Source organism: Ambystoma mexicanum, chromosome 9, assembly GCF_040938575.1.
Source record: "Ambystoma mexicanum isolate Mex_15411 chromosome 9, UKY_AmexF1_1, whole genome shotgun sequence".
Classification (NCBI taxonomy): domain Eukaryota; kingdom Metazoa; phylum Chordata; class Amphibia; order Caudata; family Ambystomatidae; genus Ambystoma; species Ambystoma mexicanum.
Genome location: NC_090931.1, coordinates 1432142795 through 1432170666, shown reverse-complemented (window position 1 = coordinate 1432170666; position 27872 = coordinate 1432142795). Strand labels below are relative to the sequence as shown.

General features: G+C 44.6%; 1 protein-coding gene across 1 annotated transcript in view; it reads right to left on the bottom strand.

Moving 5' to 3' along the window:
- PLCD4 (phospholipase C delta 4) overlaps nt 1-27872 on the bottom strand; it is a 679750-nt gene that overhangs the window by 216440 nt on the left and 435438 nt on the right. Inside the window, exon 10 of the mRNA XM_069616847.1 lies at nt 8500-8715. Coding sequence (XP_069472948.1) covers nt 8500-8715 — 216 coding nt within the window. The remainder of the gene's footprint in view (nt 1-8499; nt 8716-27872) is intronic.

The following is a 27872-nucleotide window of genomic DNA, read 5'->3' as shown; positions in this document are numbered from 1 at the left end:
AACCGTGAGTGGGGTTCAAGAAATGAGTATGCAGGATTGGGTGAGGAAGCAATGGTAGGCTTGGGACACTGTTTATAAGCCATGGCGGGAGGAGAATAAGAGATAGACATGTTTAGTTATTGATTGCCAGGAGAGGGTCAAACTCTTGTTTGCAGATTGCGAACACTTTCCCCCATCTCTGGGGGAATAATGCCATGCGGGTCCTCAAGTGGTGGATGGTGCCAGAAACCCACAGCTTGGGTATAGGTAGAGATGACAAGGTGCAACGGGATAGTGGGTATTGTGTAATCTATTTGACTAATTCTCGAAATGGTAAATCCTTTTTGAATTTTTAATATATTTGAATTTGTAGAGCATGATGAAGTCACCGTACCGCAACTCTGTGATAAGGACATAAAAGCCATTCCTCATTCCAAGTTTGGTGGTAACTTGGCTGTAAATCTGCAGAGATACAACCAAAGGGAATTACCGTTACCACCACTTGGTCTGGCGGTATTAGAGCCGGATTACAAATTGTGGTTTGGCAGTGTTAGTCCCCATTGATGTAGTCCTTAGGACTCCACGTGGATTTTGACAGTATTACCACCGGTGGTAATGCCGCCAAAATGGCTGCATTTTGGCAGTAAGGCAGTCGAATTACCTCTAGCATTTTGGTGGAGGTTTTTCCTCCACCTCATTGCCAAATCTGTAATTCGGCGGCCGGTAATGTGACGGTAACAGAATTACCACTGCATTACCGCTGAGTATTCCCACAGCACTGAACTCGTAATGAGGCCCAAAGAGCTTATTGGGTGAACAGACATGTTTTAACAGTTTGTAAAATGGAAGCAACACGGTACACAATGTAATGTCTGCTTGGGGTAGAGTGGCGTTGAGAGGTTTAGCAGCTTGGTGAGAATTCATTCTGCTGCCAGGCTGAGATCACAAAATATGGGGTATAACCATAAGCTATTACGTTGAGAGGCGTACACCACGTGATGGTTAGAAACAGAGGAACTCCTTAGCAGAGAAATAGAGGCATTGATCATGAAGGTACTTGTGAAAAAGGCATCGAGTTATATGTAGCTTAAGTAAGGCAGAGGATACTGACATTATACACAATAATCCAGGAGCAAGGTTGGGCATTCTTTGGAGTCTATGTACGGCTGTTTTAGGCAGGAGCAGGTATATGACATTCCAATAAGGTGTGGGGGTGTTTGATTGTATGAAAAGTGATCGTGGCAAACTAGCTGAAAAAAAACAGCCCGCATGCGATCACTTCTCATATGATCAAACACACACTTCCCTACTTACCTATTTACTCGCCGCTTGGTGCACTTCAGCCCTGCAGCGTCAGATCCGTCCCTCTAACGCAGGTCGGATCCGACACCGCAGGGTCCATCGCCTCCACTATAATAATAATAATTAATTTGGCATTTATATAGCGCACAGTGTGTGGTGCTCATTTATCGACCTCTGAAGGATGAAAGGCTGAGTTTGGCCCTGCCGGGATTCGAACCTGGCTCTGCACGGATGTCAAGGCAAGCGCTCTACTCGCTGTGCCACTCGACCAGCTTATATTAAGGAAGCAGGGGACACCCCTGCAAACACCCAAGGCAAATACATACTGAACATAGGGAGCAGGGTACACCCTCGCAACCACTGCTCCACATGTTTGGTATGCATTAGCCTAATTGTTCGGTTTAATTCGATCGAATATTACTGACCAAATTCTGTCAAATGTAACATTCTGTCAAATAAAACCAAACAATTATACTAATACCTCCAGGCTCTTCTGGGCGAGGTCATACATGATCATTATTTGGTGTTTTAGGGAAAGGAATTTCAAAACCCACGTAGAGGTCCAAGGTGAAACAATCCAACCATGGCAACATTGGGAATCTGATCCGTCAGGGTCAAGGCAGCGCTATTGGTTATGCCTCGGTGTTTCACCAATGGAACTGGCACATGACAAGCTTCCGAACATGGGCCCCGCATCGTTGGACAAGGTTGTTGTTTTTTTTAGCTACTAGAATCTGTGACTTTTCACCATTCAACTTTAGGTGAGCAATGCACCCATAATGCAGGACATTATAACTAGCCTGATTTTCAACCCTATTCAACCAGAGTATGATCTGCATAGCAATGCTGTATATATGTGGCTATACCATTCAAACCATAACATTTGAGGACGTTACCCAGCGGTGTCACATCCAAACTAAAAAACAGTGGTAGAAAGGCTGAGCACTGAGGAACTCCTCAGGCCAGCTGGCCCTCAGGAGATCCATATGCAGGAAGCACCACAGACTGCGGCAATTTTACAGATAGGAACTTTGCCACTTGTGGACCATGCCCAGGGATTCAGCCCAAAGGGAGCCAATGGTGTGATAAGCCTCTGAGGTTCAGCAGCACCAGAGATGTGGTGTCGCCAGTCCCTGGTTGACGTTTCATGTACCCATGAACAGGTACATTCAGACGACACATATGTAACTGAGCAAGTGTCTGATCTACACCACTGGGGTAGACCATGCCGCTGAGATGACGTGATTTTGGCACTATTTGCACTTTTGTCTTTTGTATATATCATATATCATACATGGGGTCACATTTGTCTGGCTTCTTGTGCAGTGTGTTTGTTGGCCACTAGGGTGAGTTACAAGATCACCACTGTTGTACATTCATGCAATGAATCAGGAATATGTCTAGTGATTTCATGTGTCTGATTTATAATGGTCTGGAAATGTCTTTGTGAAAGCACTCTACGACTCCACCCTCATCTTCTCTCCTCACATCTCCGACATCTCTCAGAAGTCACACTATCAGCTGCACCTCCTGAAAGGTATTCCTTTTCTCACTTTCCCCCAGAAGCTCAGTATCTCCAGAGCCCTGGTCCTCTCTTGGCTGGACAATTACAACAGCCTCTTTCTAAATCTGCCTGCCTGTACCTTTACAACTCATCCGGAACAGGACTGCAAGACTTGTCCTTGGCCTCCAGCCCAGGGATTGTATCTCTCCAGCTCTGACATCTCTTTACTGGCTCCCTGTGGCTGCAAGGATCAAGTTCAAGACCCTCTGCATCGTCCACAAGGCTTTCTGAGGCCTGGGACCACATTACCTCCAACATTCTCTTCCTAAACATCTTCCTTCTCGAGCTCTCTGCTCAACCACCTCCAACTCTCTGAGGGTCAGACGCTTCTCCAACCATAGAGTCGGGCAGATATCTTTCCTTGGCTGGGGCCTCACTCTGGAACAGCCTCCCTGCCTCTCTCAAACTTGAGCAGAACCACCTCTGGTTCCGGAAGCAACTGAAGACCTTCCTTTTTGCTTCCGCTTTCTCTCTTTCTCTCCCCTGACTGCTCCTTGCACTGTTCACCTGGCCACCCACTGAACTCGGGCCCAGGCTCCTGCATGGCCAGTTGCCTTTGCACTGCCTCCGGGCTCCCCAGCACTTAAGGGTCTGTATCTGCAACTCAGTCCCTTATCTCTGCACTTATGAGCCACCCTCTGGCAGCACTTAGTCAGTTACCTGCATCCCTCCCTCCACACCCCCCTGGCACTTCTCCCCTCCCTCTTACCCGCATTTGCGTGATCTGAATGACACATGGCCTAGTAAGGTCGTTGTTTTGTCCTCCTTAGGTTTCCCCCTCCTTGTCTTGTTGCATCTAGAAACACTTGTGTACAGGCATGTTATAAATGCAACATCATATCATAAGACTTTTGCATGAAGATCCTTCTTCAATGCAAATTTGTCAAATATGTTCTACTATATCTCTAATCATGATCTACAATATATTAAAGATGTTATATTGCATTCTAAAAGGATTGTGTATTCTAAGGGCCTAATTGTTTTTGTAGTGTGCCCAGTGTCTGACATCCATTCTGCGCTCATTCCTGGTCAAAATATCTGCGAGTTTAGCAAATAGGCGCAACTCTTGATATAGGCCCAAACTTAGACAAACTCTCAGGGCCCACTTCAGCTTTCTTTATTAATGGTCCACCATGGTAGATTTTAACTGCACAGGCACTGTTGCAGCCTAAAGGGAATAGTGCAGTGCCTTATAAATGTCTACCACCATCACTGGAAATGGTGACTTCAGAACATGTTAATCAAGGACTGAATCAGCCAATTGGACGTCCACCAGGGAGCGCAAAGGTAGCCATGATGATTGCTTCAGTTTCTGGCTTGCTGGCACACACACCCTTTGAGTGCAACATGTCCAAATGGCAACACCCAAAAGCAGGGACGTCATTTCACCAAAATGCAAGGGGTAGCGGAAGTGACATCACATGACCCTTGACCCCCTGATGACATCAGAGGAAGTGATGTCATTTGACCCCACCCCAAAGTGATATCACAGGAAGCGATGGAACACAACCTTTCACCCGTTGACAAAATGGGAAGTGGCATCGCATAGCATTGTACACTACGAAAAATATGGTTACGATATCACTATAATGTGATATACATTTCATACAAGAATGGAACGCCATATGTATCGTTAAGATCAGTGTGTATAGGCCCATACTACCAAATTACTGTGAATGCAATCAAACATCGATGGCCAAATAATAATGATGTGTTATTATATAGCACTTACGCTTAAGCGCTTTATATAGAAAAAATATACACCCACTATCACACAAGCTGTGTTGGTACTCATTTATCGACCTCAGAAGGATAAAAGGCTGAGTTGAGGCATTTAAGAACAGACTAAATCAGTGACTCCCCTCCTGAAGTGTGCCTGAAATAAATCTTTAATAAGTCTAGCAATTATTGTATAGAATTCCAGAAAGACACATTATTTGGTATTCCTATTCTTTCTTATTTAGGGTCAGTGCTGAAAGTGTTAGACTTGTGGCCCTCCTGATCTTATTTTACTTCTTTTTTTTAAGGGGCCTGAACAAGAAAGCCAGCCACTCCAGAAGTAAAGAGCCACACGGTGCTGGCCACAGCCCAGGAGCTTGCTTTACAAAAAAAAAAAAAAAACTTTTTTTTTTTTTTTTACACATTTTTCAGAGGTCGCAAGGGAGACCACAGAGGTCGCAAGGGAGACCTCAGAGGCCGCAGTTGACGTCCCTGCCCAAAAGTCAGACAACCGAAAATAAGGCCACTAATAGTCCACCTTCCTATGTTTTCTATTGTTTTAGTCTTATTGGTGACTATTTTTTCTTTATTTATTTGTATTTGACACAACGCCCCTTTGCAAATATGTGTAGAACAAAAACAAAAAATATATCAATAGTAACATTTACAACTCATAAAACAATTCATTCATCTTTTGCATAATTTAAATTAACCTATGGAACATTCAACTTAAAATCAACAAAAAGAAATCAACTCTTACAACATAGCATCTCTCATAGATTACTCAGAAACGTTAGTTTCAAGACCAGTAAGCTTTTCTTGGCTAACAGAGATAAGGAGAGTTAATGCAAGTATGAACCACTGAGTTTTACCCCACATACATTGGGACCACAACACATCTCTGGAGAGTAGCAAATCAGCATTATAGATTGTTGACCATTTTGTTTTTGATAGTCTTTAACCATTGTTAAACAGGCAGTTTTGAAACTGTGCCGTTTCAGGATGGAGGCGTCCTGCTTGCAGCTAACCCTGGGGAAACAATACCTTGAATGCAAACTCATTTTTGGATATGAAAAGCTTTTGGACCTGGCATCCCCCCCAAATGCACGTGCACTTTTGTATTTTTTTAAATCAAACACATGGAATGTTTTGCACGGTGCAAAGTGACTTTTCACTGGTGCAAATTGGCTTTGCACTGCCAACAAACACTCTCATTCATGAAAATGTGCAAAGTGTCTTTTTGCCGTGCAAAGTTATTTTGCACGGCAAAAAGACAGTTTGCATGGTTCCATGAATTAGGGTTTGGGTCGGCCGTGCAAAGTCACTTCGCACCTCAAAAATACACTTTGCACTGCTCCACCCTGATTCATGGAACCGTGCAAAGTGTCTTTTTGTAGTGACAGGGGTTGGGTTGGCCTTGCAAAGTCACTTTTCAGCAGTGCAAATTCACTTTGAACCGGGCAAATATGCCATGAATCGGGCCCTTTAGGTTTTTATGTGTGGGGCAGAGGATCCCGAGAGGGAGCTATTTATTTAAACTTTTCTTAACCTGTTTAATTTTCGCAGACTAGAAGATGCTGTGACATTGTGCAGACGGTCTGAAGATCCCATCATTGTTTTCTGCATTGTGCTTGGCCAAGAAGAAATCGTGTATTACAACAAGCCGGATAGACCTACTGCAGGATGTGACTGTGCAGTTGAACTGATTTCTCTGGACCTTTCCCTGCACCCTGGGCTGGGTCGGTAATTGGTAGACAGTGGTCAGGATGTATTTAGGAGCTGTGCACCCCTTTTCTTGATTTAAGCTCGCCTTGCCCCCACGGCAATACGTGCAGGAATGTCCAGGCCCCTTCTTTTCTGGATATGTGTTTATTGATTGATGGCATACTGATCAGATTTTGAACTTTTTTATTCATTGACTATATTGCATAGATGTTCTCGGATTCTGCATGTCCATTTTATATTAAGTCATTGCAATACTGCAATGAAGTGAATGTCTTCGTGTTGTTATTGTTTATGATGTTACTTTCATGGCTCAAAGCCTAAATAAAGGAAAGAAGACGATGATAGTCTTTATGGCTTTTCTAAATAGGAGGGGGTCCCCCAAAGTCCCATTCCCTCCCTACTAAACCTTGTCTCTTCCTTTCTAGGTTAGTGGCTCACTAGTTAAGTGCAACCCCCACACAGAAGCCATCCTGCACTTTGCAAGTACCAACAACCGCTTCATATCTCTGACTTCCATACATTGAGTAGAATTAAGTTGGTTAACAACACCTATCACTGCAGTGCTTAGAAGCAAGAGGGGTGCAAAGGGAGGCACTATATAAAATGGTGATATTCTTATTGTTAACTTTTCTTTTTTAAATGTGTCCACTTTTCCTTCCGCCTTTTCCATTTTATGTCAGACTTTGGAGCTTCACATGTTTTGCCAGATGGTCATCTAGCAACATCCTGCCAGATTGCCCCACTTTTTCTTGTCACCTCTGAAGCTGGTGGCCCGGTGAGGGGGTATTGGAGGATGTTCTGTCAGTATGGCCAGAGGATCCTGAGGCTGGATGGGAATTTGGAGATGTGGGACAGAGGACTATGATATCATTGGGCACTCTGATAGTCTTGTGGAGGAGGGAGGGGTTGGATGGTGGTGGTTTACTTGTCATATTGGGGAATGTTATGGACGTCCTGAGGAAGAGGAAATTGAGAGGGCTGGCCTTGGGAGAGGGTAGCCCCTGCATGTGCTTGGCCTTGGGTTCCTGGCTTTGGGAATTTGCGGGCATCTCAAAAAGTCTCCCAGGAGTAGAAGGCACTTAGTGGAGGGAATGTTCGAGAGCATCAGAGTCATTGCAAGGGCAGGCTCGGGGGTGGGGCGCTATAGCCCCGGGTCTTTTGGTTGTGGCCTTGGCTAGAAGCTCAGAGGCTACAACCAAAAGGGTAGCTAGCCCCGAGTCCCGACAGTCCCGACATGTGTGTTGCCCCAGATCTTTTCCAGACCTAGCAACACCCCCGGAGACCATCACGCTGGTAATTCTGGAAGACAATAGTGAGAGTGGAATTATTTGGCAACATATTATAAACAGGCCAAGCGCTTGGAGTCTTGCTAGATTGCACTTCCTAAGAGAAGTAATACCAAAAACCACTTAACCATACTTAATCTGGGAATTTCTAGAGTCCTCTGCTAATTACATTTAAATATGTGGCCCTTGTAATGTTTATAGTTTTATCTGCTGAGGGTTTTTTGTCTCTTTTTTTAAAATTTGCATTGTTTTACTTATTTTTATTTCTTTGTTGAAACATGAAATGTGACAATGAACTGTATTCTGTATTTTACGTATTGTATTTGAATTGACAATGATTTATGATTGTTTTTCATCCAATAATTTTTTTGTTAAAGGTTAAAAAAAAAGTAACCAAATAACAATAATAAAAATAAAATAGTGAGAGGTTTAGGGGATTGGAAGCAAGTAGCGAGGAATTTGAAAGAAGAGTGCGATAACCAGGGGGGGATTATGGAGGAATCTGTTCAGTAGGAATCCAACAGATTCGCGAAGCAGTGGGCGATTGAAGAAGGCGTAGGTTGCAAGGCAGCTGGGTGGTTGGTAATGTGATCTTGATGGCAATCAAGGCAGTAGGGGAAGGGGTGATTCAAAGTGGCGCAGAATGGCTGGACGCGCCATGTGCTGTATGTGATGGGGGAGCTTGCTGTGAACTGTGGATCCTGGTTCTGCTTACTGGGTGTAGGGGCAATCTGGGAAAAAAGCTAGTCAAGGGGGGTAGTTGGAGGTAGGTATTTGGACTGAGAAGACTAGCCGAGATGAGAAGGGAGCGGGTGAAGAGCAAGAAAAGGATGCTTCTGCACAGCCTCATGGTGACCGGGATGGGCCTCGTGGTGGAGTATGATAGGCTGGGAGGGGAAGCGTTGCTGAGGTTGGTAATCTCACCTGAGGGCTTCCCGGTGATGGTGGACGGTCCGGGGTAGGCGATGGTGCCTGGCCTTTGTCCTTGTCTTTGCCCTCAGCAGTCTCTTCCTCCATGTCATTGGCTTCCTCGTCACCTGAGACCGCCTCCTCAAGGCACGAGCCATCCTTGTTCCCGTTCAGGCAGTCGGACAGACCTCCGAACTTCTTCCCCTTGAGAAGGATTTTCCCTCTCAGCTCCTAAGTGCACGAAAGAAAAGAGAAGAAACTGAACCCCCTGGCACAAGCAGCGATCCAAGACAAGCCATGCACGGCGTAGGAAGACCGCGTTCCCGCTAGACCTGGTGCATAAGGCGCTGCTGCCCATGGGTGACAAAACCAAGTGAAGACCAAGTCAAAATGCACCACAGCCTGGCACACCGAATAACAAAACCTTAATGCAGGTGGATTTCAGAATATAGTGGGGGTGAGTCAAGTGTAGCAGGTGCTGGAGGACTGGCTGGGCCCTCTTATATGCCAGTCGCAAGAGCGAATTAGAGCATAGTCAGGTGTACCAATTACACCGACTTCCTACGCATCAGAGGGTGCAGATGCGTGCAAAAGGGGAGGACAGAAGTAGACAGGGACAAAGACCATCCCACCAGGATGCAGTGGCATTATACATGTCCTTTAGATGTCCTTCCTTTCACTGGTGGCACAGCATTTACATTATGCAGCCTGACTTCAAAGAGAATAAAGAATATTATGTGCTTTGACGGCTATGCAATAAAATGAATCAAAAAGTAAAAATCTGTTGTTTAACTCGGCTGCATACATACTGCATGCCACGATTAACAGGTAGTGAACCATGCACACATACATGCATCTCTGCACAGGTAGGATTCATGCTCTGAGGCGGCATCGCCAAACGGTTGAGGCGCCTACATATACCAACTCTTGAGTTATTATTTACCATTACGCCGGGGACGGTGCGTAAAATGTGGCCGTGTTACCATATACAAAGAAGTTTCAGAAACTGCTTAGCTTGCAGAATTGTTTAATGAGAACATATGCAGCCTATCATCCAACACAAACCAAGTTAAATAGAACCAAATAAAGCATTATATAGGTGCAATTAAAGCAAGTGACATGGTAAAAGCAGCCATGTCCGGGGGAGACAAGGGTAGGTAACAATCCACAAAAACAAATTGATCACCCATGTGTTAACACAGGCATAAGTTGAATATCATTGTACAACAAAACACAAATATATACATCAAAATTCAAGCATGACATTGACCAAAAGAAAAGTCAGGAAAAGTAAAAAGGCAAAAACATATTTTGTATGTAAAGTTTTAAATACAGTGAATATGGTGTACGCCAATTGGAGAAGGAGCCATGGTTGAAAGGGATCAATCCAAAAGTGCAAATGAAGAGAAAGAAAGAAAAGAAGCAACCAACAATGTATCCATTAAGGACAACAACATTCGCCAATACAAAAAAAGAGCTACCTCTGTTCATTACCAATAGGTACGCCTCGGTTTGTTATTTTTAGTCCGTTGAAGATTCTTGCCCACCGGAGCCAGGTTGCCTTCCAGGCTATTATAGACCATGGGACCATTGTGGTCCATTTAACATGAGATGTTTAGTTCGTTTTCCATCTACCAACTATATCAGGATGAATCTACTCATTGTTTTCAGAAACGGTGATGGCAATGGCTTTTATTTATTTGTGACCGCCGCAATTGTATTCAGACATGGTTAACAAATTTGTTAAATCAGTAGAATTTCATCAGCTCTTTTGCCCAATCTCTAATTCATTCAGCATTCAAATATTTATTTTAATCTATAACAGCTTAGACTTGCCGTTTATAAGTTTCTATCACTATTAACACTCACCTAAGATGGCGGCTCTAAAAGGCAGACCACAGGAACGCTGTTCACGAGCTAGTGTCATCTGGGAATATAACCAGGTTGATCGGCTCGGCGCCCGTGTGGGGATCAGTTTCACATGTAGCAGACCACCGGGTAAGGATTTGCGTACGGTCCCTAAGCCCCTGTGCAGCAAACAGATGTTCTTTTAAGTGTTAACTCTTTGATGGCACGAACCTACGAGACGTCCATCATTAATGACATTCGCAATGTTTGTTTTTCTTTTCCCTTTGCCTAACCGGGATTATTTACATTCTGGAATCGTTCGCATTGTTACGGTCAACCACACATTTTTACCTTTGATGGTTCGGACAACAGTAATACGTATTCCGCACTTGCGAAGAATCAAAGGTATGCGTTACTGTATGGCTACTTTGTATATCTGAATTACTAAACTGCAAATCTAATATTGTTTACATCGCTACGGCGGAAAAATTGATAATATAACTTATTGCAATTCCCATCTTATTCATATTTTGGAACCATCCAATCACATCAGCCAATAACACGATCAACCTTACCAGATCTATTCCAAATACAAGGTACCTAATCTCATTTTATATGCGACCTATGAACATTTTTGTATTGGCGAATGTTGTTGTCCTTAATGGATACATTGTTGGTTGCTTCTTTTCTTTCTTTCTCTTCATTTGCACTTTTGGATTGATCCCTTTCAACCATGGCTCCTTCTCCAATTGGCGTACACCATATTTACTGTATTTAAAACTTTACATACAAAATATTTTTTTGCCTTTTTACTTTTCCTGACTTTTTATTTTGGTCAACGCCATGCTTGAATTTTGATGTATATATTTGTGTTTTGTTGCACAATGATATTCAACTTATGCCTGTGTTAACCCATGGGTGATCAATTTGTTTTTGTGGATTGTTACCTCCCCTTGTCTCCCCCGGACATGGCTGCTTTTACCATGTCACTTGCTTTAATTGCACCTATATAATGCTTTATTTGGTTCTATTTAACTTGGTTTGTGTTGAATGATAGGCTGCATATGTTCTCATTAAACAATTCTGCAATCTAAGCAGTTTCTGCAACATCTTTTCATTGGCGCAGTGAGACTGGAACACTTGTTAAACTTTGCTATTTCTGTGGAGTACTTGGGCAACGTACCCACAACTTACAGCCACCTGCTGCCTCCTCTGTGTTAACGTACTCTGCAAGTACAGTGTCCCAGTGGGTTTTATTTTGCCCTCCTTTTTGTTAATATTACCATATGCCGCAGCATTACTGCGCCACCCAACTATGGGTTTGGCCTAAAGTTTGTGTATTCACGCCCAGGTTTAAGCTGGAGGTAAATCCACCCGCTTTCTGGCAAATTTCGTTGGAATTACTGCGGAGGAATTACTGCCGAGGTAATTCTGCCAGAAATCCCCAATAGAGTCCAAAGGACTAAAAAGAAATGGGGCTTACACCACCACCGCCACTGGTAATCCGGCAGTAATACCGCCGGACCCAGTGGCGGTAACAGTAAAACAGTTTGGCGGAATCTGGGCAGATTTACCACCCAGATACACCCAAACTCATAATGAGCCCCATCCTGAGAGGCATGTCTCATATTGAATTTAAGTGAAAGTGGGTGCTAGCAGCAAATAGCGCGTACTCCAAAAAGATGTATTTTTTTCCGTGAAATCACAATGAAATTAGAATTCTGGTTTAGTGTTTTTAATTGCTCCAATATTATATATGTTCAGATAATATACGAGTCTGACAATTCTTAAAGTTATAGTTGCATTTTTGAATTTTTTTTTATTAACTTGATTTAACTGTTTAAAACAATTTTTACAAGATCTCTCGGTTATCTTAAAACAGAATCATCGGTAACGTCATTCAAGGTTTACAATTTTATGTGTCATCCAAAGATAACAAAACCTGTTGCACGAAAGCAAAAGCGAAACCAAAAACAAAACAAGAGCGAAAATACGCAAAGCAGATTCTGAATGGTTTTGTCAAAGTTAAAGTTGTGGTTATGTGTCCCTTGATGTTGACACCATATCTCGTTCCTCAAGTAGTTGGTTCGTAATCTTTTTTCATTTCGTTTCATTTGTCTGTAGTTTTTGTAAATCGAAAGAATTGGGTCACTGCTATCAATATCACCTCAGTGGTTCGATCACCCTCGATTAGATGTTTCCACCAGACTTCCTCTTCAAATATCTGACGTGTTGGAACAAGTGACCCATGTGGACATCTCTTTCAACTTTCAATCCCTTGCATGATAAAAGTAAATGTCTCAAAGGCTCCACTTGATTTTCATTCGTGCAGAAGCGGCATCTGTTGGATTTTGAAGAGCCTCTTATGGTCCTAATTTCAGTAGTCGGTAGGAGGTTTAGTCTTACCCTCATGAAAATAGCTCTCAGATTTTTGTTTGGAGATTTTCCCCAATATGTTCTAATCTCATTAAGTCGTTTTGGTGAGGGAGGAAGGTGAGCCATCAGTTTATGTTTTGTACTCTTGTCCAATATCTTGATCCAGTCCCACTCTTCCAATTTCTTTTTCACTCTAGTTGGATTTGTCTTTAGTTCTTCTTCTGTGGAGTTTATTAATTTCAACTTGGATTGGTTTTTCAGGACCCATTCCAAAAGTAGTTTGTTTTTTCCTCCTTTTATTTCGGTATAAATTATTTCAAAGATTTCTATTCGCTCTGGCATGATTACTTTCCTGTAGAGCATGCGGCTGCTTCTATCTACCGTAGATTGGAGTGGCAAAATGCACAGTTCTTGATGTATTGGTGGTAGAGGAGTTGATTTTGACAAGTTCAAACCCTGATGCCAAAAGTGACCCTCCAATTTGGGCCAAGTTGAATCTGGGATCTTGGGCCTCGCGTCCACCCCGTACATCAGGAGGGTACCACCTTTGCCTTATAAAACTGAATCAGCAGTGCCATGGTGAAGCGGCAGAATGTTTTGTCTATGGCTCGTGTTTGAGTTGCCAATTTCTTTGTTTTGTCAACCAAGGTTTCTTGCATATTTGTTTCTTTTAAGCTGTTACTCAGCATAACCCCCAGATATTTAAATTCTTTCACACGCTCGATTTTTACACCTTTCATGTACCACTGTGATTTGTCGTTGTTACTTAGATTTCTCTCCAAGATCATGATTTTGGTCTTTTTTTTGTTTATCTCTAGGTTATTGTTTTTGATGTAGTTGGTTAGGTTGTCCAGCCAGCTGACGCTGCAGAACTATGGCGGTCTGAACTAATAAGATCAGATCGCTGAACTAATAAGATCAGATCGTCTGCACACAGCAGACGAGACGTTTTTACTCCTCCCATAGATGACAGAAAGGCTCTTACGTCAGCTTCTGATTCACCAAAGTCCCAAAGATATGAACAGAAGAGCGTGGGTGCTAGGGGGTACCCCTGTTTAACTCCTCTTGCTGTGAGGATTGTGCTGGACAATTTTCCAAATTGGTTCAGCCTTACTTTCATGGACGTATCTTTATGTAAGGATTGAATTGGCTCTAGGTCTTCTCTTGGGCAACTTCTTGCTGAGAGCTTCTTCCAAAGGATTTCATGGTTGACCTGGTCAAACGCCTGGACCAGGTCAACGAACGCCACATAGACTTTTGAGTTTTTTTCCTTTGTTCTATCCTTTAGTGCACTTAAGAATAGAATATTCACTGAAGTTCCTGTGTTTTTTACAAAAGGAAGGGGTCTGCCCGGTTTTCTGTTGAAAGCGTTCCAGCAGCAAGGGGCCAAAGATCTTGCCGATGACATCCAGTAACGCTATCGGCCGATAGTTTACTGGGTTATCTCTTGGCACGTTTTTAAATATTGGCCCCACTATGGCTGTTCTCCATGACGATGGTATAGTTCTTGTTTCAGTGGTTTTTTTGATGTGCGCTGAGATGAAAGCGCCCATTCTGTAGGATTGTCCTTTAGATATGCATTTGTCAGGCCATCTGGGCCAGGGGCCCTTGATGTATTAAGTTTTTAGATTTTCTCCAGTGTCGATTCCTCATCACAAGGGATATCCCACTTTATGTTCGTAAATGGCAATGGTTGTTATCGCTCCTGTTATCTAGAGATTCCAAACCAGGTGCCAGGGGTATCCAAGCGGTTTCCCTTACACTGTTTTGCAGCGGGTTCATTGTCCCCATCGTTGTTGTCTTGATGAGTGACCAGAATTCTCTCTGTTTTCTCCCACATATCACTCTCAACATACCTTCCGCATCTGATTGATATAGTGATAGGCGATATGATCTCAACCAGTTTTTGTATGTTTTCTGAGCCGTTTCTGCTTTTTTACAGCCTGCATGCTGTTCGATTTTGTTTCCTGACGTTTCAATGCTCTTAACTTTCTTCTTTCCATAACAACCTTCTTGTCATATAGATGTCGATTCGAGTCTTGTTGATAGTTATTCAATTTCCTGCTTTTAACTCGTTAGACGTTTGAAAAGGCTCGGTGTCTGGTCAAAGGATCGAATCCAAAGGGTTGAATGGTCAAAGGATCGACACCAAAGGATCGAAAACCAAAGGATCGAATATTTTATTTTAATTAGATATATTTTTTGGGGGTTTTCGTTTAGTGAAAAAAGTGGTTTTTACCACAAAAACAGGGGATGTGGGGGGGGACCCCCCCCAAAAAAATAAATGTAAAAAATAAATAAAATAAAATTCGATCCTTTGGTTTTCAGTCCTTTGGTGTCGATCCTTTGACCATTCGACCCTTTGGTTGTCGATCCTTTGACCTACAACCAAAAGGCTCATAATTGATGTTATAAATGTCTCCAGCGTCTTTCGTTGAGGCGACTGAGGTGTATGTCAGTGTTACATTTCTGAGTGCTGTTGCTGATAGTCTCAAATGAGTTCTTTCGCCACATTGTTCTATTGCAGCTCTCATCTTTTCTTTCATTTTACATCTCTTGTCCCATTTCACCATCAGTAGGTTATGGCCACTGTGAGTAGTGCGAACCGTTGTTAAGGCTGTAATATGTACCAGAAGATCTCTTGAACCGAAAATGTGGTCTATTATGGCTAAGTTACCATCCCTTTCCCAAGTTGGAATCGGGTCCTCTTTAGATTTTACTATCAGATGAAGATTTTAATATGTGTCTAGGGATCATTAGCGATTGCCATAATATACTCCTTTGAAGTGTTGCTGATTTTTGGTTTCGGTTGTTACCGGTTTTCCCAATTTTCGGGTAAGTCATGTTCAAGTCTCCACACAGTATTACGTACTTTGGTTGTAAGTTTGCAAAGACTTCGTCCAGTGTCGATTCGGCCAGTTCCAAGAAGTTTTTGTTGCTCATGGCAAGGGGGTTCCAATAAGTGTTGATTAAGACATTATCGTCTCCTTCATCCTCAGGTTTTAAGTGGTCTTGGTGTTGCCACTTCAGGTGTAAATTAATTGAAAAAAGAGGCTTGACATCAGGGTCTGTATGTGGCAAATTTCACTGCCTGATTGTATCAAAGTCAAGAGACCTGAAGATGGGCGACAAAGAGTACCCTTTGCAGCCAGTGAAATAAAAGTCTCATAGCCGTCCATATATGTTTTTTCTTTAAGCCAGGTCTCCTGAAGACACAGGATATCAAATTCTACCAAGTTTACATCGCTTGGAGAAAGGAGATGTGTGAACCCTCTGGTGTTCCACAAGCCCAGCATTAGTTAGCTACTCTCTTTGGTAATGTTTTTCACCTCCTGCTGGATTCCTTGTCTGAGCTTTAGTTCGTTGAATTGCTATCTTCGAGTTGAAGTAGCCAGAGCTTTGGGTATCCAGACCCATTTTTCTCGAGCTCTATTTAATGCGATATTTTTATTACATTTATTTTGTTCCCCAGGATCAGTGGACAATTTGTCTATTTTTGAAAGACACTGTTAGCTTTGGAAGCGGGACGTGCGGTTTACGCTCTGTGTTGAAGTCATCTTGGAAAGTCTTGAGTTCTCCATTTTGTTGGTAGAACTGGACCTTATGATCAGCAAGTATAGGGGTTTTCTCCTCTTCTAATGAGTATGTATCGACTTACTGTGGATTTTTGCCTGTGTTGATCTCTGTCCTTTCCTCCTTTTTTCTGGACCTGTGACTTGTTACCCTTTTTTCCGCCGGATGGCTAGAATTTAATTTAGCATCCACGAGGGAAGTTCTTATTTGGGAGCCCCTGTGTTCGTTTTTGGTTGACTTCTTTGGTGCTGTCTCGCTCGAAGTATAGTCAGTTAGGTCAAAACCTAACATTTGAAAGCTCTCTATGGCCTTAGTGAGCATCGACATCACCACAAGGGAAGGTATGTGGAGATATAGGGGGTCATTACGAGGTTGGAGGTAATGGAAAAACGATGCCGGTAAAGGATTACCGGCATCGCATACCGCTCCGGGCTATTCTGACCTAAGACCCCGCTATTAGAGGCACCGTTAATAACGGTGCCTCTAATAGCGGCATGGGCGTGGGCATGCGGCCCATCATACCGGCATTACCGGCATGCCGCTAATGGGAGGAAATCACAAGTCAGGCGGACAAGCAAATACCGGCATCATGAAGGCGTTAAAATGCTATGTGCAGTGTTCCCAACTGCCACAGGTGCACACAATCAGCACAGGTGGAGGCAATGGAGTCTGGGCCAGCACAAAAGGAGCACACCCACACACCACACCCCTTCCCACACCAAGATGATTCCAATAGTAGTAGCAATACTGGGGATGCATGACATGCTTGCATTGCTACACCAGCAACAACAACAACAGCAGGCACCACAGAGGAGATGCAGGAGGCGTAGGAGGGTGAGACAGGCCCAGCATGCCCCACCAGTGCAGCCAGCGGTACCACGCAGGCAGCCCCCAATCCCTCGCATCAGAGCCAGTCCATTCAACCTAGCCCCTGAGCAGATCCACACCCTGTACCGTCTGGACCAGGACACCATCACCACCATCGTGGACATGATACACAATACACAATGACATTGTCAGCCTCATCGAAATACGCGCCGCCATCCCCCCTCTACTGAAGTTAGTGTCGGTGCTCCACTTCTTTGCCACAGGCACCTACCAGCACACAGTGGGGCACATGCATGGCATATCACAACCCTTATTTTCTCGCATTTTGAACCAAATGCTGGATGCCCTCCTCAAGCACACAGAGGACTACATATCCCTACCACAGACTCCCCAGGAGATTTTTGATACAAAAGTTGGCTTCCATGCACTGGCAGGCATGCCAAATTGTGTAGGTGCCCTCGACAGCCCCCACGTGGAGTTGGTGGTCTCGCATACCGCAACTGTAAGCAATACCACTCCATCAATGTGCAGATGGTATGTGACGCCAGCAAGATCATCACACATTGTTGTGCCCGATATCCCGGATCAACCCATGACTCTATGGTCCTGCGGAACTCCACGCTACCACGCTACATGGAGTGACATGCTGGACGACGTGCCTGGCTGCTTGGTAAGTTGCATGATAGGCACATGGCACTGAAATAGGTGGAGAGATGCACACACCACCATTGTGTCAATGTTGATGTGACAGCACGATGTGCACATCACTAAACACTGTGCCCCAAAGCATCCCAAACAGAACATGACACCCAAATCCCATAGGAATGAAGTAAGGTCGACACCTATCACAACATGACAAACAGTAAACCACCCCACATACCACAACACGTGCACCACTCATAAGCGGACCTCACCCTCCGTAACACCATCCAGCAACATGCAGTGAATATGCACTATGTTGCTGTCTCCAGCAAATCACCACACAGGACAAGCATACATCGGAGTGCATTGAACAAAACCACCAAGGGAATCCACGGTCTGTCACAGGGCCGCCACTACCACAGGAATGCTGCATGTCACCATGGGAAAAATCAGTGCTGAATGCCTATTGCAGAGCCTACTGCCAACGCTCCCAGTCAGAAAATCATATAGAACACAGCACATCACAAATTAGACACGAACACAGCTGTATGCGTACACAATGCATGAGCAACAAGATGGCAGTGCACACCGTGTATCATCTTGAAGATGCAACCCACACCATTATTCCATGGCACAGGACACATTGAGGGCCTAAAAATGTCGTGCATACAACCAGGGACATGTGCATGTGACCAACGATAATCTGCAGGCATGTGTGACTAGTACAGCTGTCCATCATGAATCGACTGACATGTACCTTTTTTTGCCTCCCATGCAGGTGACAGTGGCTATCCCTTGAAGCTGTGGCTCCTCACCCCTATCCGAAACACACAGAACAGGCACGAGGAGGACTACAATCGTTCCCACACCCGTACCCGTGTGGTCATTGAGCAGACCTTTGGCCTGTTGAAGGCACGGTTTCGCTGCCTTAGCAGGGTGGGGCACTCCTCTACAGACATGAAAAGGTGGCCAAGATCATCATGGCATGTGTCATGCTGCACAACATGTGTATCTGACGGAACGTGCCCCTGCCCCCTGACATTGAACTGCTACCACCTGGTGATGATGAAGGGGATGGAGAAGATGTGGCTGCACATCATCGCAGTGCCGATGCACAGGAGGGACGTGCTGTGCGTCAGTCAGTGATTGTACAATATTTCTGACACACATGACTGCAGAGGGTGACATGATAGTTGGACAGAGGGCACTGGGTGTGGGAGTACATGTACACTATGCACTGTATGAGAATACATGACACATGCGCAATGAGGAATGTCCACTCAAGTTATATTTTTCACACAACGGGTGTATTGAAATGTCCAATGAAGATGAAAGTGCACTAACCCTCCCCCTCCCTCCCCCTCTCCCCCTTCCCCCACAACTTCCCCACACACCTTCACCCCCCTCCGTCTCCCCCCACAACTCCCCCACACACCCTCCCCCCCTCCCCCCACAACTCCCCTACACACCCTCACCCCACACACCCTCACCCCCCACCCTCTCCTCCACAACTCCCACACACACCCTCACACACCCTCACTCCCTTCCCCCCCCCCACAACATGATTGTACAATATTTCTGACACACATGACTGCAGAGGGTGACATGATAGTTGGACAGAGGGCACTGGGTGTGGGAGTACATGTACACTATGCACTGTATGAGAATACATGACACATGCGCAGTGAGGAATGTCCACTCAAGTTATATTTTTCACACAACGGGTGTATTGAAATGTCCAATGAAGATGAAAGTGCACTAACACTAACCCTCCCCCTCCCTCCCCCTCTCCCCCTTCCCCCACAACTTCCCCACACACCTTCACCCCCCTCCGTCTCCCCCCACAACTCCCCCACACACCCTCACCCCCTCCCCCCACAACTCCCCCACACACCCTCAACCCACACACCCTCACCCCCACCCTCTCCTCCACAACTCCCACACACACCCTCACACACCCTCACTCCCTTCCCCCTCCCCCCACAACTCTCCAACACATGTCCAAACAAGTGTCCATTGCCTTCATCAGTCTGGCCAGTCTACTTCCCGCCACTCCCTGCACCTGGTCGTGGCATGTCCGGGCGGAGCAGGGTGCGCGCTGACCTGCGTAGTGGGCTAGTCTGTGTAGAGCTCGAGGATGATGGAGTGGCCGCCTGCTCCATTTGGGGGGTCCGGACGCTCAGCCTCCATTGCATCAGCAATGCGGCTGAGGACCTGCTGCAGGGCTGATACCTCCTCGCACAGTCTACTTGTGCTATCGGCAATGATCTTGCCCAGAGAGGCAGTGTTTTCGTGCCACTCCTGCTTGGGCATTGCCAGTTACAAATTGTCGCACCAGGGCAGTTAGCTCCTCCTGTCGCTGCACCCCCGCCGGTACACCTGTAGAGGTGGAAGGTGCTTGGGTGTCATGCACAATTCCTATTGGGTCCCCTATGGGACTCATGGCCCCTTGGTTGTTCTCCCCCCCAGACTGCTCCGAGGTGGTGCCGTGGTCGGAGTCTACTGATGTGAGCTGGGGGGTGGTGGCGGACTTGGTGTGCGAGGCATGTCGGAGGAGTCGTCCTCCACGGGCACCCACACCTCTTCCTGCGCCTTGTCCTCAGCTAGGGGTGCTGTAGCTGCTGCCTCCCCGACAGAACTGTTCTCTGCTGAGAGTGCAGCATCAGCTGTGTCCTGTACTAGTGTGACTGGAGTTGTGGTTTCTGTGCCGACGGACCTTGGCGGCACCAGTGCCGTGGCATCCGGAGGTGGTTTCCTCTGCGGTGCATGGCAAGGCTTGTGTTGGGCTTTGGAGGTTGAAGGCCTGTTGCCCTCATCCCGGGCCCTCTTCCGGGGTGTGTTCGGCTGTGGGGGTGCGTTCCGGGCCTCTCTGTCATGGTCTGAGTCTGTGGGGGTCAAAGAGAGGGACGGCATGAGTGATGGTTTGAGAAGCATCATGCATACATTTGTATTATTGCTCATCTACACAATAGAGGGTAATAGCCAGTGGACTTTGGATGTTCACGTTGCTTGCTATATGGGTGGGTAATGCAGGCATCCGTCGGGGTCACTCATGTTGGGGCAGACGTATGCTATGTGACATGCATATTTGTTGTGGCCTGCATGCAGTGTGACTTATGCAATTAACATCTTAGTGTGGTTTGTTTGATGTATGGCATTGCCTTGCTGCAGGCATCTGCATGTGTCTGTGCTACGTACGACAACTAGGCTGGGAATGTGTGTGTATTGGGCCATGGCTTGCCTCTTTAGACAGACATATTGGTGGACTATCATCAGACTCTGCATTACAGTGTTTTCTTAGGACATCACCTCCTTCCGCCGCTGAGGTGGCGCCACACTCCATGTCTCCCACGCCTTCAATGGCCTCCATGCCGATCAAGCTGACACATATGTCCTCCCACCGGGACAGCTTTATCGGGGAGCTAGCTCTTCCACCAGTTGCCATGGCCTGGCTCCTGTTTGCCGAGAGAATGTTGCGGACTCGCAGGCGCAAGTCATCCCACCTCTTCCTGCAGTCCTTAGTTGTGCAGGGGGTGTTGCCAACCGCGCTTACTTTTTGTACCAATAGTGCCCAGATCTCCTTCTTTCTGATGACAGCCTCCCTCTTGAGGCTCTGGGCAAACACGACATCAGCATTCTCTGCCAGGGTCTCCGCCAGCATGGTGAGCTCATCTTCATTGAAGCGCTCCTTGCGCTGGCGCCCTTTTTCACAGCCTTGGGCATTGTATTGTTGTTGTGGACTGAATTTGGCACACAGCAATATACTACAGGTCGTGGCTGCTGAGGAAAGCAATGGATTGTGTTTTTAAAGATGGCCGCCGTGCTCTTTCCCGTTCCTGTGCGATGCCGCTACTTCCGGTTCCGCTTATTTACGGTGACTGTTATTAGGGGTCACTGCTAATAGCGGTGACCGCTAATGCCGCCTTGATTCATGCCGGTAGTTGAATCTGCGCTTTACATGATGCGGCTAAGGGCCATTTTCGGGACTTTTGCGGCATGCCGGCAATGTCGTTACCGGCATGGCGCAAAGCTCGTGCCCGCGAAGTCGTAATAACCCTCTATTAGCTGGCTCTTACCTACACGGACACGGTTTTTGCTCCATGCCGGTAAGGACAGTTACTTACCTCCAACCTCCTAATGACCCCATACACAGTCCGTTCTCCCGCTGGATCCAAATTCCACGATTTCTATGTCATCCGTACAGATTTGACGGATAATACGAATACATTTGATCAGTATCATTACATTTTTCCTGTTTAGGATTGTTTCTCCTTGTCTCCCACCAATTTGCTCCAGTTTAAAGTTTTTGAGACTTTTGTTTTTTTCTAGGTATGTAAGACGTCGCTCGGTGCCCTGTTCAGCTCTTTCATTCGTTCTCTGATGATGGTCTTCAGGTAACCAGCGTTCTTTCCTGGACATTATTTTCTGTCTTGGGCCCTCAGTTTTTCCGTTCTCCGTAAAGTCTGGTTTTCTTAAGTGATTCTGATTTTCCTTGGTTCAGGAACTATTGTGTGTTCTTCCTAATTCTTGTTTCCCCCTTTCCCTGTTTTGTTCTTTATTTGGAGTCTCTTGTGGTTTCTGAGATTTGAAACCATTTAGGCTGCGTTTTTCTATCTCTGCTAGTTGTTCACATTTTTCTGCTAGTGTCATAAAGATTTCTGTATTATTGATTTTCTCCAAATGTGATCTGTCCTTTGTCTGATTATTTGTTGTTTCTTAAATTTCTTCTCACATTTGCTGAATTGAGCTCTGATTCCGATCATTTGATCGAATACTGTGACAGGTCCATCAAGTCTACTGACTCCACCGATTCTTCTGCGATTTTTTGCAGATGGTTTGTAGTTGACCTGAACATTATCAGGTATGACTATTACATCTTCTTTTAATCAGAGAATTGGTCCTAATTTTCTTGGTGCCGGGATAGGGAATCGATTGTTTTCCTTCGTTTCTTTTTTTTCTAGTGAGGACATCACGTTCAATTGGCTGTCATTTGTGGATGTTGTTTTTTGTGTTAGAAGGGATTTCCAGCATGTTTTTTTGTTAAACAAAGGGTAAGTGTCATCAATAGTCTGATTTTGAACTTCCTCGATGTTAGAGTTTTCAGTGTGACAAGACTTTTGGTCCTTTTGTTAGCTTGATTTTAAATATATACATCTGGGTGCCAGCTTGATATTCAAGTGTGGCAAGTTTTGAGCGGGCTTCCCTGAGTTACTTTTCTGCTTTGATTCTTATGCACTGCCGGTCGTGTAGTCCTACCGGTTTTTGCTGTGGATTTTAGTGCTTCAGTTATGGTGTCAGTGGCATCTTCATATGAAACATTATGTGTGTCTGTAGTCTGGGTTTACTTTGTTTCATAAAGCGTTTGGGTGCTGACGTGTGATGTTTCTGGTTTTCTTTGTTCTTTGCTTCCCGTCGCAGCTGGTTTCTGGTTGTAAGCTGTTTCTCTCTCTACATTTTCGCAAACAACCACTTCTTTCATTTTATCCAAAGCTGTTATGAAACTCTCTACGTAGATCAGCTTTGTATGCATCATGGCTATCAACGTTGTGTGATCTTTGAAGGTTTCGTTGATACCGGCGTACATTTTGGTGAACGGTGGTTTCGTTGATACCGGCGTACATTTTGGTGAACGGTGCCAGTGCAATCGTCATTGCCGACATGATTGCAATGAGATCTGTTTTTTTTGTCGTGGTCTCCTTGTCCGTAGAGAAGGGGGTTGGTGGTGATTTTCTTCTTGCTAAAGAAGGTTGCAGTCTTTGGTCTGTTTGCGGCAATGGTGTTATTATAATAGAGTTTTCTGATTGTGCAAGACGATTTTCTTCTCTAGTTGCATTTTATACACAGTTGCCAGCTTCCCTTATCATGCACTGATAGTATTGACATTATACACAGTTGCCAGCAGTTGCCTGATCATATTGACATTATACACAGTTACCAGCTTCTCTTATCATTCACTGATCGTATTGAAATTGTACACAGTTGCGAGCTTCCCTTATTATGCACTGATCGTATTGACCTTATACACAGTTGCCAGCTTCCCTTATCATGCACTGATCATATTGAAATTATAGCAGTTGCCAGCTTTCCTTATCATGCACTGATCGTATAGAAATTATACGCAGTTGCCAGCTTCCCTTATCATGAACTGATTGTATCGAAATGATACGCAGTTGCCAGCTTCCCTTATCATGCACTGATCGTATTGACATTGTACGCAGTTGCCTGCTTCCCTTATCATGCACGGATCGTATTGAAATTATATGCAGTTGCCAGCTTCCCTTATGATGCACTGATCGTATTGACATTATAGACAGTTGCCAGCTTCCCTTATCATGCACTGATAGAATTGACATTATACACAGTTGCCAGCAGTTGCCAGCTTCCCTTATCATGTATAATGATCGTATTAACGTTATACACAGTTGCCAGATTCCATTATCATGCACTGATCGTATTGAAATTATACACAGTTGCCAGCGTCCCTTATCATGCACTGATCGCATTGAAATTATACACAGTTGCCAGCTTCCCTTATCATGCACTGATCGTATTGACATTGTACGCAGTTGCCAGCTTCCCTTATCATGCACTGATCGCATTGAAATTATACACAGTTGCCAGCTTCCCTTATCATGCACTGATCGTATTGACGTTGTACGCAGTTGCCAGCGTCCCTTATCATGCACTGATCGTATTGAAATTATACACAGTTGCCAGCATCCCTTATCATGCACTAATTGTATTGAAATTATACACAGTTGCCAGCTTCCCGGTTTATAGTGATAATTTCGAATACCAAAATGTCGAAAGTCATAATTTAAAAAAAATAATATCGAAAAAAAATATCGAATTTCTTTTTCACTATGTTTTTTATTAAAAAAGGGGGGGTTCCCCCAAACCCCTCTTTTTTTGTTTTTTTACCTTTTTTTTACTCGCGAACCCCCCAAAGAAATATATAAATAAAAAAATAAAGAATTCGATATTTTTTTCGACATAATTTTTTCGACATTATTGTTTTTCGACATTTTTTTTTCGAAATTGACTTACCACCATTGAAATTATATGCAGTTGCCAGCTTCCTTTATCATGCACTAATCATATTGAGATTATACGCAGTTGCCAGCTTCCATTATCATGCACTGATCATACTGACATTATAGGCAGTTGCCAGCTTCCCTTATCATGCACATCGTATTGAAATTATACGTAGTTGCCAGCTTCCCTTATCCTGATCATATTGACCTTATACACAGTTGCCAGCTTCCCCTATCATGCACTCATCGTATTGAAATTGTACACAGTTGCCAGCTTCCCTTATACACAGTTGCCAGTATTGAACATTTTTTGGTGAGGTTAGTAAGGTGTCAGGATAACCATTAAGTTGTACATCAAAGTAAACCAACGCTAAATTGAACCTTAATATAAGCCAACATCAGCCTACATCAAATTGAGCCTTAACATCGAATTGAAACCAACATCAAATTTAGCTGACTTTATGGCCAAGAGTTTTGCCCAAGAAAGGCTTTTTCAAGGCTAAATCCTATACAACAACAGACATTGTTGGTGCAGTATAATATGCAGTTTTCTTTTAATAAGAATAATAAGAATGTATGCGATCTGGAAGAAAAAATAATATGCACTGTGTAATGAAAAAATCAGTTTCCTAGGAACTCCTCCAGACTGTTTCCAAGAATAAATTGTGGGTGCTGGGCTGTATTCGACGTCCTAATGACAGGCTTACTATTTCAGAAAGCTTCATGAAAGCATTATTGAAATAAAGAGGGATCCGGCACCGTGTTCGGCAGCATAAGTCTACCGCCTCCCCTCATTTTGAATTTGCCAACGCTGGGCAGCAAAGTCATGACAAATATATGCTATTTCCAAAATATCCAATGCAGTATTTCAGAAGTAAGCCATGCTCGGTTTTTGGACAAATTAAAAAATGCATTCCATCTGTGTTTTTGGGAAATACATGCACAGGAAACAACAGCTTTTAATATTGCTGCTGACCCATGGGCAAACAGTTCGGGAAAGGAGGGCAGGCACTGTTGATGTCCAGAAGCCTTGGAGCCTGGCGTTCAGAGCCTGAAGCTTGTTGGGGGAGAGTGGCATTTGGCGTTTTGCGCTGCAAGGTCCTGGCAAGAGACTCTTTGTACTACGTTCATACCCTTGAGAGAGAGGTTTTCATATGTCACTTTTTGTGGACCTTGGCTGTTTTGTGGTGTTATGTGCTCTTGGGCAAAGCAAGACTGCAGGTCTGCTTAGTTATCATCTATATGCAGTGGCAGAAGTGGACCAAGAAAAGTAGTGGAACAGCGGCACCCGGCAGGGCCGGAGAGTGTAGGCGGAAGCACAGTGCAACATGTGAGCAGGTGTTGCGGCCGAGGCACTGCAATAGTCTAAGCGACAAGAAACTAAGGCTCCTATTACAACTGTACACTTGCACAGGGACATGAATGGAAAAATCCTCTCTCTAGAATGGTGAACATGGTCATAAAAAGTAGAGGAATGGTAAACAGAAAAATATAAAAGTCGTGGAACAGCACTCCCGACTTTCCCCACTCACTACAATCACTGTTTAAATGCACTGCACATTGAACACTTTAGCCAGGTGACTGGGGTCTGCCTTTCTTTTGCTAATTGACGCTAATTAATCATAGTGAGTGAATGGGAGAGCACCCTTTAGTGTGCCATCTCAATATTTTTGTAGCAGCCGCAAGATTCTCTGTCCTTGTGTGGACATTGGGGCAGGGGAGGGATGAGGTCTGCATGCACAGAATGTCTGCATACTGTGTGTGAGGAATTTGACCATCCGCACGGTGGGTGTGCGCTCGCCTGGGTTTTTTTTTATTTTAAAAGAAGTGAAATGATGGTAGATGAACTTCCGGAAAACGTGTGGGGCTAATCTGCACACATTGTCCTACGCTCATTGCACGACATACACATAGACCCGTGTACTCTGGGTGGACACAGCCTACAGGCACTGCCCACCCCCCGGTCATAGTTGGGATATGACAGCCAAGAATTAATCATGGCATCAGAAGGGGGGGGGCAAAACATTCCTCTGAGAAGTCTCCCCCTAAATTGTCACACGATGTCAAACATTGAGCTAATAATATAAATCACTTTTTGAATTGTACCTATTTTGGCCTTCTGCGTATTTCCTTTTTGGTATCTCAGATCTAAGATGAAATCATTTTTTTGATTGATATGGGGTGACCATAATAGGCTCTGAATTATAAGCCTCGGTGTCCTCACCCTTTGGTAGCAGCACTCTTATCTGTTATAGTTTCTCCATATTGGCCCGCCGCTGCTACCTGTCACTCTGGGCTGTACAAACCCCTTTTATGCCAGCCTAATTAACTAACAAAGGCTCCGTTGATCCGCCCTGTCCTTTGTTAAGCTCTGTTGGTAGCAGATGTGCATACTACGGGGGGCATGTTCGCAGGACTAACACAAGAGACAGGAAACTCCAACAACCTTGGATATGCACTGTGTCAAACTGAAGCCCGAAGTATCAAGGGCACTAGAGTGTCATATCTGGGAATTACAATAGTCATCCCCCGCAGAGGGACCGCATTCAAAAGGTTTGAGTATGTGGATTAATGGAGACAGAAAGTTTGTTCTTGCCGCAGCTTCCAGGGAGACCTTACGCTTTAATCAGAAACCACAGAGAGCTCCATTGACCAGAGAGACCCTTTGATCCACAACACTCAGGACGATGGGTGTGACTTAGTAGAGCATGTTTCCACCCCTTTACCTTTTCTGTTGCAAAGCACTCTGGTTATGACCTCATGCATACAGGAGGTTGCTGGTGGGGATCCAGGATTGGTTCATTAAGGTAGGCTTAGCCTACACCAATCACTGTGGCCCATTTAGCTTTAAAAGAGGGCTGAGCCCCTCTTTTGGGAAGATCATCAGAAGACTTTGCAAGGAGTAGCAAGAACAACTCAGCATTGGACCTGATCCTTCTCCAAAGGCTCCTAGTAACATTTTACGACTCATTGCTCCTTTGTGTTGAAATCCGGTATCCTTGAACTATTGTGATTGATTACTTTAGCGACTACCCTCCTGTCAGTATCCAGAGTGCATCACTTTTCCTTCTTGAAATTGTCTGTCCT